General features: G+C 37.8%; 1 protein-coding gene across 15 annotated transcripts in view; it reads left to right on the forward strand.

The window, feature by feature from the left end:
- The window catches only part of ubr5 (ubiquitin protein ligase E3 component n-recognin 5), a 94,067-nt gene that overhangs the window by 29,460 nt on the left and 48,816 nt on the right, over window positions 1-15,791 (forward strand). For all 15 annotated transcript variants that reach the window (XM_066690911.1, XM_066690913.1, XM_066690918.1 and 12 more), the window contains exons 2-4: window positions 6,587-6,631; window positions 7,564-7,645; window positions 8,383-8,459. In XM_066690911.1, the coding sequence (XP_066547008.1) occupies window positions 6,587-6,631; window positions 7,564-7,645; window positions 8,383-8,459 (204 nt within the window). The remainder of the gene's footprint in view (window positions 1-6,586; window positions 6,632-7,563; window positions 7,646-8,382; window positions 8,460-15,791) is intronic.

The following is a 15,791-nucleotide window of genomic DNA, read 5'->3' on the forward strand; positions in this document are numbered from 1 at the left end:
GGGGGCAGCACTACTAATGTTATACATTGTTTTTATAAGCAAATAAACACTTATTACCCATATACATATCTTTTAAACATTTTTCTGGAGGCCTAAGACTTTTGCACAGTACTTTTACATATTAATTTTGGACGTGTGTGCTGGCAGGTGGCAGACGTGCATCAGTGGAGCAGATAAGAGACCCTTCGCAACTTCCCTTATTATAAATAAAACCTTGATCAAATTAACACTAAATGACTTATCTCAATATATAATTGTATTTAAAATGCTTTGGTTGCAAAAAAAAAAAAAAAGTGCATTGATTTTAAGTGTTAAAATAATTCGTAATGAGAGAACTATATACATAACATTTGATATAGCTCTGAGTTCTAAAGGACTAATTTAATGTTTCCATATAATTAAGTTTGGACATTCGTGCTAGTGCACAGGTGTGGACCCCTGTGGTGGCTGAAAGCTGATCCTGATCAAATGGCAGTGTAAATGCACCTACTAAATGTTAGAATCTGATGACAGTAAATGCTCCTTGTACAACAAGTTGTGTGTCTAGGCACTTCACTGGTGCATTGAGATTCTTGCATTATCAAGGTTTTTTTGACACGATTTTAACAACAATTGGAATCTGACGGTCTGAATTTTTTAAACCTGTGGAAGAAGAAACCAAAATAAATTGACATTTTCATAAACAAACCATTTTGTTTGCGTTTGTCGAATACCTTATGTAGTGGAAGTGAAGAGTATGTGTGAATTAGTGAAAACGTGCATATGTCTTTATTTCAGACTTTTTCTCAAAACACTTGATAGTGAATTCAGATACCATATATGAGTTTTATTTAATTTCCCATATTAAAATGTTATTTTTTTGTTGATATTTAAATGTTTTAAATGCTGGTAATGTCTAGAGTTTAACCCGCAGAGGACCAGCGGGCCGAGAATCGGCCCGTCCAGGGGGATCTTTTAGACGATTTGGAAGAGGGGGAGGCAGAAGTTTATCACGGGAATGTAAATGCGAGGCGTTGACGTTGCAGATTAAACGTTTCTTGTTTATTTCCACTGGTCAACCCAAATGTCAGAATCATCTTTTCGACACAAATATCAGATAAATTGACACAAAAGAAAGCTGGTAACATTAATAAATAAGTTGTAATAGTCCCAAAATGCATTTCTACACGGCAACCCCAACCACTCGATTTCTCCAAAAAGGAGAAAGATCTGCCTCAAGCTGAACACATGCGTTTACAGTGCAAAGTTAGCAATGTACATTTATTATTAGTAGTTATTTTTAAATATTACTGGTAGTAATAACAACAACAAGAATCTACACGTTTTTATATTTATTCAACACATAGCACAAGCCGACCCTACGATTAGTTTCATTTTTGTTGTATTGCAGTGTAATTCTGACTAGTTTCTTGACAGGTGCGCTACTTGCAAATCCAGGTTAATTCTGAAAATAAAAATGGCATTTGTATTTTGTTTAGTTTCTTTGCCAATGTACATTTCTGTATTGATTCCAAAAATAAATGAATTATAGAAGAATGAAAAACGTCATTGTCTTATGTTTCTTGTGATCTATAGGTTTCATATTATGCGATTTATGTAAAATTAAGTAATTTGCTGCGTTATGTTAAGCGCTGTGATTTTTTTTTGAGAGCGCTCTAGGCCTGACACGTATAGCCCCCGCTGTGGGCCTAGTATTATTATTATTAATAATAATAATATTTATTTATTTTTATTTTATTTCTTGGCAGACGCCCTTATCCAGGGCGACTTACAACAAGTGCAAACAAAGTGCAAAAATACAGAGAAGTACAAGGCATCAATCATTACAAATTCAACTTAGTTAAAACATAGCAATTCAAAATAATACATTTTACAAATTCCAATTTACACAAGTACAGTAAGAGACTTCCTACATCCTGGACGGTGAAAGCTAAGTGCTGTCAAGATGTAGGGTTACAGACGAGGTCTACGGGAGCAAGGGGAGAAAAAAATCAAGAACGCGAGGAGCTGAAGTGCTATCTAGCAGGGATAGAGGACTAATATTACAAGTGCTGTCTGAAGAGATGCGTCTTGAGTTAGCACCGGAATGAGGTCAAGGACTCTGCTGTTTTGACTTCGGTGGGCAGGTCGTTCCACCACTTAGGGGCCAGGGATGAGAAGGAGCGTGGAGAGGAGGCAGAGTGGTCTGGAGGGGATGTATGGAGAGACGAGTGACTGAAGGTAGCTTGGTGCAGTGTGGTCAAGACAGCGGTAGGTGGGGGTCAAAGTCTTGAACTGAATGCGTGCTGCTGTCGGGAGCCAGTGGAGGGAGCGGAGCAGTGGAGTAGCGTGTGCGAATCGTGGCAGAGAGAATGCCAGACGAGCCGCAGAGTTCTGGATGAGCTGGAGTGGGCGGGTAGTGGATGCAGGCAGGCCGGCAAGGTGGGAATTGCAGTAGTCCAGGCGGGAGAGGACCAGTGACTGGACGAGTAGCTGAGTCGAGTAGTCGGTGAGGAAGGGATGGATCCGGTGTATGTTGCTCAGGAAGAATATGCAGGTGCGCGTCAGTGTGGTGATGTGCTGGGAGTAGGAGAGCGCAGGATCGAGGGTGACTCCTAGATTTTTAGCCGAAGAAGAAGCAGAGTGTGTGGTGGATTCCAAGGGGATCGAGATGGGGAGGTCAGCAGAAGGTGAAGAAGAGTCGGGGAAAAAGAGGAGATCTGATGTGCAGAGGTTTAGCTTGAGGTGGTGTGAGTGCATCCAGGCGGAAATGGCAGACGAGCACTCTAAGGGTTAAACCATTGCCTCGTTAGAAAGCCTGTCTCCACATACTATGCACAGGGGGCATGGAGCATGTGAGTCACCTGTCGCAATAAAGCCATATTTTAGGTAGGACACATTATATATATATATTTTATTCTCGGGCTCTGCCGTCTCTGCATTATCGGCATAGTCGTTGGGCCTTTTATCTCTCTTACCCCTTCTGGAGAGGCTCTCCAGCGAATTTTGTATTTCTTCATGTCAGCTAACGTAGCTAGCTAGCTAGTACAAAGTTGGCAACCCAGATCACGCAGACCATGATGAACTCGCGGTGTGTGCATTACTCAGGTTCAAAATCTGTAAACTGTTGTGGGCGTGACAGATTAGACTGGTGAGAAAAGGACCAACAGACTGCACCAAGTTCAATGTAATTACTGTACAAATTGTATTTAAAAAAAAAAAAAAAATTATTTATCCTAAATTCTGTGTGGCCCGGTAGCGAATGTTCCCAGTGGTTGCAGACCGCTGCCTATAGAATTTAATGATTTGTATACTTCTCTCTGTATTCTTCTCAGAAGCATTAAACCACTAGTTCATGGTACATCGGCAGGCTGTAACTAACAAGCCTGGTGATATTGAGAAAAGGTGCATATTATTTTAACAGACTAAATGCATTGAATACATTACATATTCAAATGAAAATATCTCCAAAGCTTTGTCTTGCTGAAAGTATTATCTCTTTCTTGTTTTTATCCAAGACATTGAAACTACAAGTATTTCGTTAATCATTAAATGGCAAAACTAACAAATACCACATGCATGCTGTCATGGTAAATATATGCAGAATGCAACACGTTATAGCGCAAGTGTTGTGTGATTACATGTTATGTTATGGGATGTATACACTCACCTAAAGGATTATTAGGAACACCTGTTCAATTTCTCATTAATGCAATTATCTAACCAACCAATCACATGGCAGTTGCTTCAATGCATTTAGGGGTGTGGTCCTGGTCAAGACAATCTCCTGAACTCCAAACTGAATGTCTGAATGGGAAAGAAAGGTGATTTAAGCAATTTTGGGCGTGGCATGGTTGTTGGTGCCAGACGGGCCGGTCTGAGTATTTCACAATCTGCTCAGTTACTGGGATTTTCACGCACAACCATTTCTAGGGTTTACAAAGAATGGTGTGAAAAGGGAAAAACATCCAGTATGCGGCAGTCCTGTGGGCGAAAATGCCTTGTTGATGCTAGAGGTCAGAGGAGAATGGGCCGACTGATTCAAGCTGATAGTTGAGCAACTTTGACTGAAATAACCACTCGTTACATCCGAGGTATGCAGCAAAGCATTTGTGAAGCCACAACACGTACAACCTTGAGGCGGATGGGCTACAACAGCAGAAGACCCCACCGGGTACCACTCATCTCCACTACAAATAGGAAAAAGAGGCTACAATTTGCACAAGCTCACCAAAATTGGACAGTTGAAGACTGGAAAAATGTTGCCTGGTCTGATGAGTCTCGATTTCTGTTGAGACATTCAGATGGTAGAGTTAGAATTTGGCGTAAACAGAATGAGAACATGGATCCATCATGCCTTGTTACCACTGTGCAGGCTGGTGGTGGTGGTGTAATGGTGTGGGGGATGTTTTCTTGGCACACTTTAGGCCCCTTAGTGCCAATTGGGCATCGTTTAAATGCCACGGCCTACCTGAGCATTGTTTCTGACCATGTCCATCCCTTTATGACCACCATGTACCCATCCTCTGATGGCTACTTCCAGCAGGATAATGCACCATGTCACAAAGGTCAAATCATTTCAAATTGGTTTCTTGAACATGACAATGAGTTCACTGTACTAAACTGGCCCCCACAGTCACCAGATCTCAACCCAATAGAGCATCTTTGGGATGTGGTGGAACGGGAGCTTCGTGCCCTGGATGTGCATCCCACAAATCTCCATCAACTGCAAGATGCTGTCCTATCAATATGGGCCAACATTTCTAAAGAATGCTTTCAGCACCTTGTTGAATCAATGCCACGTAGAATTAAGGCAGTTCTGAAGGCGAAAGGGGGTCAAACACAGTATTAGTATGGTGTTCCTAATAATCCTTTAGATGAGTGTACATATACACAGTATGCTTTACTGTCACATAACAATAACAAGTAATAGTAATCATGCAACACATGCGCTGTAAAATGTTATAGATCCAGGTAGATTTACCACAGCTTGGTTTGTAGTGGCGCATTTAACATCTGCTAGACGGATACATTTCTTCTCTGACTGTTGAGACTGTCTGACTCAATTCTGCTTACTTGCACAGCTCGTGTTAATACAAAATAGTTATAATAGTAATAATAATAATGAAAACTGTTGTACCACTTCACCATCTTATTAAAAAGAAAATGAAACTTTCTGCATCTGTTTGAATTGCTTTCCAGTGTATTAAAATGCGAGCAAACTTCACTATTCTTTAATTTTATACAAATTATATACATCTAAATTAGCGGGGCTGTGGGTGCTTGCAGATCGAGTTTAGCCCGGCGGCGAGTGCGGGTCGGAACGTGCGCTTTGCCCATTAAAGTATCTTTTGGTTTTTTGGTTATTTCGTGTCGAGTTCACTCTCCTCCGTGTTTGTTTGTGTTTCTGAATGCATATTTCTTGCCTGCATCAGGCAGTTGTGGAAGAACCGGGAGAACGCAAAGCGTCGTCCAAGTGATGAAAAATACTGCCGTAAAGAGGGAGGGGTTGTGACACAACGAAATAAACGATTGCGCAAAATATGAAAAGATAGAAAAACGTCTATCGTCACATGATGTATATCGCCATATTGCACAGCCCTATTTAGTAGTCAATGCATTCCAATGGGAGCATCCATAACAGAGGTCAGTTGTCTACATTTGAAAATTTAGTCTCCCTAGGTGCGACTCCAGGGAAAAACTGACCAATAAGAAACAAATAACATCCATGATCCACATCAAACACTGAAATGCATGTCTCAAAACTGCTGCTCCCTCCGCCATCTCTCAAGGTTTTGTTTTAGTAGCTGCGCCCCAGGTAGGCCCAACTAATTGATTCATTACATTTTAAGGTTTTACTAGATTAGTTGTTGCAGCCCCAATGTAGCTTAGTACTGTATTGTATCTGTAAGTGTGTTTTAATGACGAGACGGCTAACTCCAGCTAGTAGGCGATTGGATATCATGCTAAATGAACCGCTGCAACACTGGGTCATAAACGTCATTCACGGGAATGGTTGTTTTCGTTGCCTTCTCGGTTAATTGTGACAATCCACAACCGAACTACAGTTTCCACATTTTGTACCATAATAACGATTAGTGTAATATATAGTTACCATGTCGAGGTTATATTTCCTTATAGACTTTAAATTGTATTCGCACTGTGCGCCCAAATTGTATTTCACAGTCGCACTGTAGAGCCCTGTGATGTTAGCTTTAATTATTCCATATATCTTGTTTTTTCAGACTTAAAAATTGTTTAAACTTGAAATTACTTGAAATGGTCTAATTTGAAAGTTAGTTTTTTTGCCCGAAATTCATATACCGACTGTTATATATATATATAGGCCTGTCTTTGAAAGAAATCAAATATCAGTGTCTTCCACCTTCAGCTTTTGATCACTTTTCAGTATTCAAATAGAATACCTTGTAAAATGTATATTCTCATGTATTAAGAGGATTCTTTTTTAGAGTATTTAGTAATACACAAAATTGCAATTATGTAGTCATAGAGTTGAGAACACTGAAGCTTTTTTTGTATTCAAAGTACTAATACTTTATTTAATATTAATACTTAAGTTATTTTTCCCCTTCTCTTCTTCCCATAGGTTACGGGAGGTCTCGGAGAAACTCAACAAGTACAACTTCAACAGGTGAGGAGCCCTGTCCCTTCACTTGACTATCCTTCACTTTCATTGCTTATGTCCAGTGTGGATGTAAAATAAGTCATCATTTTGGTTGTGAAAAAAGTTAATTTATTTTCTAGTGTTGCGCGCTTCTCTAGGTGTTCCAGTTTTTTACTGTGGCTAGAACTGTACAAAAAACAAAATGCTTACCACTCCCAGATATTTAGTAGCTGATCTATATAGAGACTTGTAAATCTGTAGTGTCTGGCATTATAGAACATTGGTTCCTATCCCTGGTCCCAAGGGACCCCTGTGTCCACTGGTTTTCTTTCCAAGAACGCTTTAAATTGAACCATTGATTTAACGAATACCAGCTGGCTGAATCTTCAAACATTTAAATAGAGCTCTTACATTTAGAGCAACTACAGAAGAAGCTTGCTGAAGTTTTAAAACCATCACCATCCTAACGTCATTAATGTCGGTTAACTCACTGTACCTTCTCATTAGCAATCAGTGCAGTTCTAAAACTGGCTGAAATTGTATTCATCAGTAAGCAGTCCATAGACCAAACGTCTATCAATGCACTTTGATTACAAAAAAATAAAATTCCAGTAACTTTTGGGAAAAATATATATTTTGTTACTCACTAAAGCTTTATGTGGAACTGCATTATTAGTAACAACTACTTGCTGATTTGATTTGAATTTGCAATCCCAGTTTTACAATGCAGATTAAACATGCTTCCTATGAGTTTATGTTTATGGACTATTCCCTGTGGAGGTTGGGGTGGTAGGAGGTTAAACTGTTACCTGCAATCTAGTGAAAATGTGTAATTTTTAATTGTTGCATCTTTAAGTTAATTTTTTGATTCTTCTCTGCAATTCAAAGCGTTATATTAATCTGTGAATTCTGATCAGTTGATTGAAAGATTTTTAACCATTTATTTTTTCTTCTGTCAGTCATCCCCCTCTGAATGTGTTGGAACAGGCCACAATTAAACAGTGTGTAGTGGGACCAAATCATGCTGCTTTTCTTCTGGAGGTAAAACATCTTCATTTTGTGTTTCAGTAGCACTTTCCTAAATGTACACCGTTACTATATAAATAACATCATGCCGAAACATGCATTTCAGCCAAATAATAAAAAATGCTAGGTATTTTGGATTTAAATCTTAATATAATGTATGCCCAATAATTTCGAGAGAACCATTCTGCCTGTTTGACATAGCTGTTTTGGTGCCATAGTAAACTGTGAGGTAAAATGTAGTATGCTGCTTTATTATACTGTATGTGGGTAAGATTTGTGAATATTCTGCTTTGCCATGAAAAATGTGTTGAGGAGCACTGGCTTTCACCTTATGTTAAGAAATTATTAACATTATTAAATATCTGATGCATCTTAAATTATTTGACTACAGGAAGAAAAAGTGACTCGAACTGAATAACTATTTTAAAGCTTATTAAATGATGAATAAAAACATGTAATTCCTAAATGTGGTGATTATGTAGTTTATGATGTTTAAAATTACATTTAATGAACAGCATTTTTTTGTATGATATTTTGTAGTAATTTAATTTGGCCTTATTAAAACCACAATTTATGTATTTACAGGAAGCATTTAATTAAGTTCAGTAGCCACCTAAGAAAGTTTTAGACCCTTTACTTTTTTTTAACTTGTCAAGACCTATAGTGTTGACACTAAGCTGTATTTACTGGAAATTAATTTCATCATTCATATTCTTTGTACCATTTCAAAGTTTACTTTGTTTTTGTTTTAGGATGGTCGCATCTGTAGAATTGGTTTTGCTGTCCAACCTGACAGGCTGGAGTTGGGTAAACCAGATGGCAGTGATGGGTGAGATTTTATTTAAACTTTACTCGTACTAATCCAATCAAGGAAATACATGATAAACATTGTGTACTTTAAATTTGTGTTTACTGGATAAAATCTGAATCAAGTTAAAAAAAAAAAAAAAAAAAAAAGCGTTGCTTATAATATCTGGGGGGAAATGTACAATACATGTAAACCCACATTGCTCTTGTAAAAGCTACTCAGATTATCGTATATATCCTTAAATGACCACATTATAAAGAGATAACTGGTCAGTTAATGTATAGTAAGTTGCACATGGATGTTTCGTGGTTTGCAATGGGGTATTTTGGGTTAATGGCAATGTGGAAAGCTGTTTTTCTATTATGATTATGCTCATTATGGGTCTGTTGTGTACTGTTCAGTACTGTACATCGTATTGTAATCCTAACTTTATAAACATTTAGATTAATTCAGTAATGTTATAAAACATTAGGGTAAGATCAGTAAAACAACTAGACACTAGGCACAAGCCACAGCTGTACACGGTTTAATTTGAACAAGTTGTCACATGATGTAAGTGTCTTATACTGTTCTCCGTGCATATAAACCACCTTTTCTGGGATTTTCCTGCAAAAACAGAATGAACTGTATGTAGAGCTAATTTACATATTCACCGCTTTGCCCTTAATTAGCATGATGTTTGGTAAATAGCAGCTCGTCCCGAGTGCAATAAACTTAAACCATGTACACCCAAAGCTCTTTATGGGATTATACCATTGCAACTTGTCTGGCAATATTATCTATGAGTAGATAGTAATACGTTATGTCTGGTTAGGTTTTTTATGGTATTATATTGTATCATCTCTAACCAATTTTTCAGTAGATTGAATGCTGAAGTTCAACTTACAGCCTTTTAGTGAGAATCTAGGCCCCAGTGAAAACCGTGGGGGGCTGCTAAATGATTTAATGATCACATGATTTCATATTCATTTAAATTATGGATGTCAGTAGTTCGTATAGAGAAAATAGACAAAAACAATAACTAGAGTTTGAAGGGTAATTTTTTATATCATTTTCTTTCGCATTTTTTAGTTTGACATTTGTATTGGTTGTGTTGGTCAAAAACAAAACCTTGGTACAATAAGGGCATCAGATGTTGGTCTCCATCACATGGATATTCTATTCCCAATGTCCCGCATGCTTTTATTCACAATTTGCCATGTCAACTTTGAGAGCAGGAACTAAGCAAAGTGCAGTGTGTATGTTTTGACAAAGTGAAACTAAAATTTGAAATTATGAGTTTAGTTACAGAGGTAGCACAGGAACAATGCTTAATCATATGAAACTAATGTATCCTTTGCACCCAGTCTGTTACTACAAGAATGTGGGGCTCAGACAAACAACTATATAAAGATGTGCTAGTAGTAAATGTGGCAGTACTCAGCCTGAAAACCTTACCTAGTTGATTTGAGATTGATCGCACTGGATATGCAGACAAATACTGTGACAATTGTCCAGAATATTGCATTCAATACGCTTCTGTAATTTCACGAGTCAGATTACAAAATACCCTGTCCACAGAAATTATTTCAGCGAATAGAAGCTCTACATTAGGGCTGTGCGAGTTTTATAATAATAATAATAATAATAATAACTATTTTGTATTAACAACGTGCTTTACTGGTAAGCAGAATCGAGACGCGACAGTGAGAGGAGAAATGTCCCTGTCCAGCAGATGTTAAATGCACCACTATAAACTCGGATGTGGTAAATCTACCTGAATGTATAGCATTTTACAGCGCATGTGTTGCGTGATTACTATTATTTGTGTTATTGTTGTTATGTGACAGTAAATCATAATGTGTAAATGTATATATGTGCTCTGAGGAAGATAATTCGAAACGCGTAAGCATTATGATGTTCACTTCTTCTCTAATAAATAATTCGAGGCATCGGTGAATGTGAACTGTTTTTATACAGGAGCTGCTGTCCATCCTTCCTTGACCGGATAATTGTTCTATATAAAATCCCTGGGATAAGGCACCCCGCATTTAAGAATTATTAAAACTATTGTAACACCAGCTATATATATATATATATATATATATGTTGGTCAGCCTGCATATCTATATATATCTATCCATATATATATATCTATCTATATCTATCTACAGTGAGGGGGAAAAAGTATTTGATCCCCTGCTGATTTTGTACATTTGCCCACTGACAAAAATGATCAGTCTATAATTTTAATGGTAGGTGTATTTTAACAGTGAGAGACAGAATAACAACAAAAAAATCCAGAAAAACGCATTTCAAAAAAGTTATAAATTGATTTGCATGTTAATGAGGGAAATAAGTATTTGACCCCTTCGACTTAGTGCTTGGTGGCAAAACCCTTGTTGGCAATCACAGAGGTCAGATGTTTCTTGTAGCTGGCCACCAGGTTTGCACACATCTCAGGAGGGATTTTGTCCCACTCCTCTTTGCAGATCCTCTCCAAGTCATTAAGGTTTTGAGGCTGACGTTTGGCAACTCGAACCTTCAGCTCCCTCCACAGATTTTCTATGGGATTAAGGTCTGGAGACTGGCTAGGCCACTCCAGGACCTTAATGTGCTTCTTCTTGAGCCACTCCTTTGTTGCCTTGGCTGTGTGTTTTGGGTCATTGTCATGCTGGAATACCCATCCACGACCCATTTTCAATGCCGATTCCTCACCGTTCTCATGATCATTGAAACTTCACGAGGTGAGATCTTGCATGAAGCCCCAGACCGAGGGAGACTGACAGTTATTTTGTGTTTCTTCCATTTGCGAATAATCTCACCAACTGTTGTCACCTTCTCACCAAGCTGCTTGGCGATGGTCTTGTAACCCATTCCAGCCTTGTTTAGGTCTACAATCTTGTCCCTGACATCCTTGGACAGCTCTTTGGTCTTGGTCATGGTGGAGAGTTTGGAATCTGATTGATTGATTGCTTCTGTGGACAGGTGTCTTTGAGAGAGTGCTCCTAATCTCAGCTCGTTACCTGTATAAAAGACATCAGGGAGCCAGAAATCTTGCTGATTGATAGGGGATCAAGTACTTTTTTCCCTCATTAACATGCAAATTAATTTATAACTTTTTTGAAATGCGTTTTTCTGGATTGTTTTGTTGTTATTCTGTCTCTCACTGTTAAAATACACCTACCATTAAAATTATAGACTGATCATTTCTTTGTTAGTGGGCAAACGTACAAAATCAGCAGGGGATCAAATACTTTTTTCCCTCACTGTATATACACTCACCTAAAGGATTATTAGGAACACCTGTTCAATTTCTCATTAATGCAATTATCTAACCAACCAATCACATGGCAGTTGCTTCAATGCATTTAGGGGTGTGGTCCTGGTCAACACAATCTCCTGAACTCCAAACTGAATGTCTGAATGGGAAAGAAAGGTGATTTAAGAAATTTTGAGCGTGGCATGGTTGTTGGTGCCAGACGGGCCGGTCTGAGTATTTCATAATCTGCTCAGTTACTGGGATTTTCACGCACAACCATTTCTAGGGTTTACAAAGAATGGTGTGAAAAGGGAAAAACATCCAGTATGCGGCAGTCCTGTGGGCGAAAATGCCTTGTTGATGCTAGAGGTCAGAGGAGAATGGGCCGACTGATTCAAGCTGATAGAAGAGCAACTTTGACTGAAATAACCACTCGTTACAACCGAGGTATGCAGCAAAGCATTTGTGAAGCCACAACACGTACAACCTTGAGGCGGATGGGCTACAACAGCATAAGACCCCACCGGGTACCACTCATCTCCACTACAAATAGGAAAAAAAGGCTACAATTTGCACAAGCTCACCAAAATTGGACAGTTGAAGACTGGGAAAATGTTGCCTGGTCTGATGAGTCTTGATTTTCTATTGAGACATTCAGATTCAGAATTTGGCGTAAACAGAATGAGAACATGGATCCATCATGCCTTGTTACCACTGTGCAGGCTGGTGGTGGTGGTGTAATGGTGTGGGGGATGTTTTCTTGGCACACTTTAGGCCCCTTAGTGCCAATTGGGCATCGTTTAAATGCCACGGCCTACCTGAGCATTGTTTCTGACCATGTCCATCCCTTTATGACCACCATGTACCCATCCTCTGATGGCTACTTCCAGCAGGATAATGCACCATGTCACAAAGGTGGAATCATTTCAAATTGGTTTCTTGAACATGACAATGAGTTCACTGTACTAAACTGGCCCCCACAGTCACCAGATCTCAACCCAATAGAGCATCTTTGGGATGTGGTGGAACGGGAGCTTCGTGCCCTGGATGTGCATCCCACAAATCTCCATCAACTGCAAGATGCTATCCTATCAATATGGGCCAACATTTCTAAAGAATGCTTTCAGCACCTTGTTGAATCAATGCCACGTAGAATTAAGTCAGTTCTGAAGGCGAAAGGGGGTCAAACACAGTATTAGTATGGTGTTCCTAATAATCCTTTAGGTGAGTGTGTGTATGTGTGTGTGTGTATATATATATATATATATATATATATATATATATATATATATATATATCCCATAACAACATAAAACACGTAATAGTAATCACACAACACTTGCCCTGTAATGTGTTGCATTCTGTATTTCCCACGACTGCATGTAGTATTTGTTATTTTGATTATTGAAGGATTAACGAAATACTTGTAGTTTGCATGTCTTTGGTCTTATTTTGTGGCTTGATTTAATAAAAACAAGAAATATCGATGTATATCGTGCATCACCCAAACTTCAAAAAATAGAGATTATTTTTAAGTCATATCGCCCAGCCCTACTCTACATCAATCAATACATTTCTGCCACTTTTTAAATAGATTTTTTAGCTTTTTTCTTCAGACAAGTACACCTTATGTTTTAAAACATACTATTATTATGACTAGTAATTTTATTTAACAATGTGAAATGTTATACTGTTACTCTGAATTCTTAGTAGTGTAACTCCTTTTGTTGATGTATGATTGGTGTGGTTAGTGATGAAGATTTTAGCAATATTTTAAGTCTTGCACAACAGGATGATATCTGTGTAATCCGTCAATATAATTTTGTTAAAATTTTGCTAAACTGGTGAAGTGCGGACGGGGGGTGGGGGCTATTGGTTGGTGATGAAGGTGACCGCATTGTTTTCAAGTCTTAATTCCAATCGCCATTGCAATGCTTTTATTCTACCCTTGGGTGAATAAGAATCAGATAAAGAAAATAATTTTAATGCACGAATTTAAGATTAACCATATCATTCATACCTCCACCATCTGTTACCAGTTGTGACTTGTAATTAATCATTCTACGTAAGCAACATGATGTCTAATGGTTATATTTTTAAGGAACGTATTTAATTTCAATGGAAATTGGTCCCTCAGAAGCCAAAATTCCTTGTGCAATCTTCCTTTCTGGACTTCTTGGTGTTAGGAGCAAATCCAAAAATTGCACTTTAGACCATCAACTTTTAGTTTTTAAATGCAGCTTACTTATTTTCTATACTGTATGGATTTGGATTCCTATAGCTGTCACACAGGGTTTGTACAGGATTGCAGCATACAAGCAAAAATGTAAGTATTAAATTTGATAGGCTTCTTGGTGTCTTTCAAATTGAGAAGTGAAAGATTTAAGGTGTCTTTTTAGGGGTTGTTTTAGAATGTTACTAGGTATGTTTGGAATTAGAATTGGAATCTTAAGATGGTGCTGATGTGTAAAATGAAGTTTACTTATCAATTATATGTACTTTTCTGCAGAACTAGTGTTTTTTTTAGCTAATTCCTAAAAACAATATGACTTCAGATTAAAATTGCATTAATTCAGACTTTAATCACTGACAAACAGGATATTTAATAGACAAGTGGTGGAGATTGCAACTCTCCCCTGGAACCTGGAATTGTGTGTCTCGATGATGAAAGCAGTATTTCTGACTAAGTGAAATGATATTGTACTCACTGGTTTTGAATTGTCATGTCCTTACTTTATATGAATTATATTAAGTAAAGGTAAATCTTCTAGTTTCTTTGTAAATAAATGCACCAGGGATACATTTCCCTTTTGATACCATGCATTATTCAGTGTTTCCACACAGAAGTTTGGGAAACAGTAGTGGTGGAACCCTGAACCCTTTACGGAAGTCCAGGGGCATGCAAGACCTTGAGATGAGGGTGTTGAGATGAATGTCTCGAGTGTTATTGCTCCCGCTCTTGTCTCATCAAGGGGAGAGAAGAGGCTTACTGGCTGCGAGTGAGAGGTGCTTTGCACATTGCGATCTTCTATGTTTATTATTACAGTAAAAACAAATATGGCTTCATTCTGAAACTGGTGTAGGCGGGGGCCAAAGTTTAGTTAATTAATGACAACCACTATTATTGACAACTGGACTCATTGTTTACATAAACTCATTCCTGAGCACAGGAAGTGAGCAAGAGATTATTTTACTAAAGCCTTGTAATTAATCTTGAATTAAACCAGAATAGTATTTACTTGGGCAACATTCTTCTCATTAATTTAAAGTGCATACATTAAAACAATGCAATTAGTTAAGGTGATCGTAAGCTCTAATTATAACATTTTGACTCCTACAATGTATGACTAATACCAATATAGAAATGGGGAAATATTTAGAGAAGCAAGAAGTCACAAACACAAGACCCAAACACAAAGTTTGGGTGAACAAGAATTTTAATCTTTTAAATTAATTAAAACATTTAAAAAATAATCTCATCAGAAATGTATAAATTAAGATAGTTTTAAAACATCCTAGAGCAATGAAAATTTTGAACTGTCACCATACATTCGTTCTTTTTCAAAAGCAGTTTTGCCTTCGTCAGAGCAACATCTTCACCTCTGGCCTTAAAGAGCCTTCAAAATGTATTCCAGGTAGTCTGGTATCAGGAATAGGTCTTAATGATTAAGATTGCCCTTGATCTCAATTGAACATTTGAAGTGTCCTCATTTTAAAATGCTTTATACAGTATATGTTCATTGAATACATATTCACTGAATAGATGAAATAAGTATTGACTGAACATTTTTTCATCTTACCTTAAGTATAATAAAGGTGTATATAATGTGACTATATGCATTACTCAGACACCATATTTAAATTGTGATAATGCTCCCAGAGTTATCACGATTATCACCTACACGACATTTTCAGGGAACGCAATTCTCTTGTATCTCGAGGGAATACTGTATGTAATGGTTCCCTGTGAGCAATGTGAGGGCTTCTAACTTAAACATCTGTCTGAAACTCGCTAAAATACATTCTTCATTCTTATGTGGTATGACACACATAATTATGCCCATTTCCGCAACCAGTCCCTTTTTACAAATTGACTGATTCACTTAATATAC

The sequence above is a fragment of the Amia ocellicauda genome, chromosome 18, assembly GCF_036373705.1.
Source record: "Amia ocellicauda isolate fAmiCal2 chromosome 18, fAmiCal2.hap1, whole genome shotgun sequence".
Lineage (NCBI taxonomy): Eukaryota > Metazoa > Chordata > Actinopteri > Amiiformes > Amiidae > Amia > Amia ocellicauda.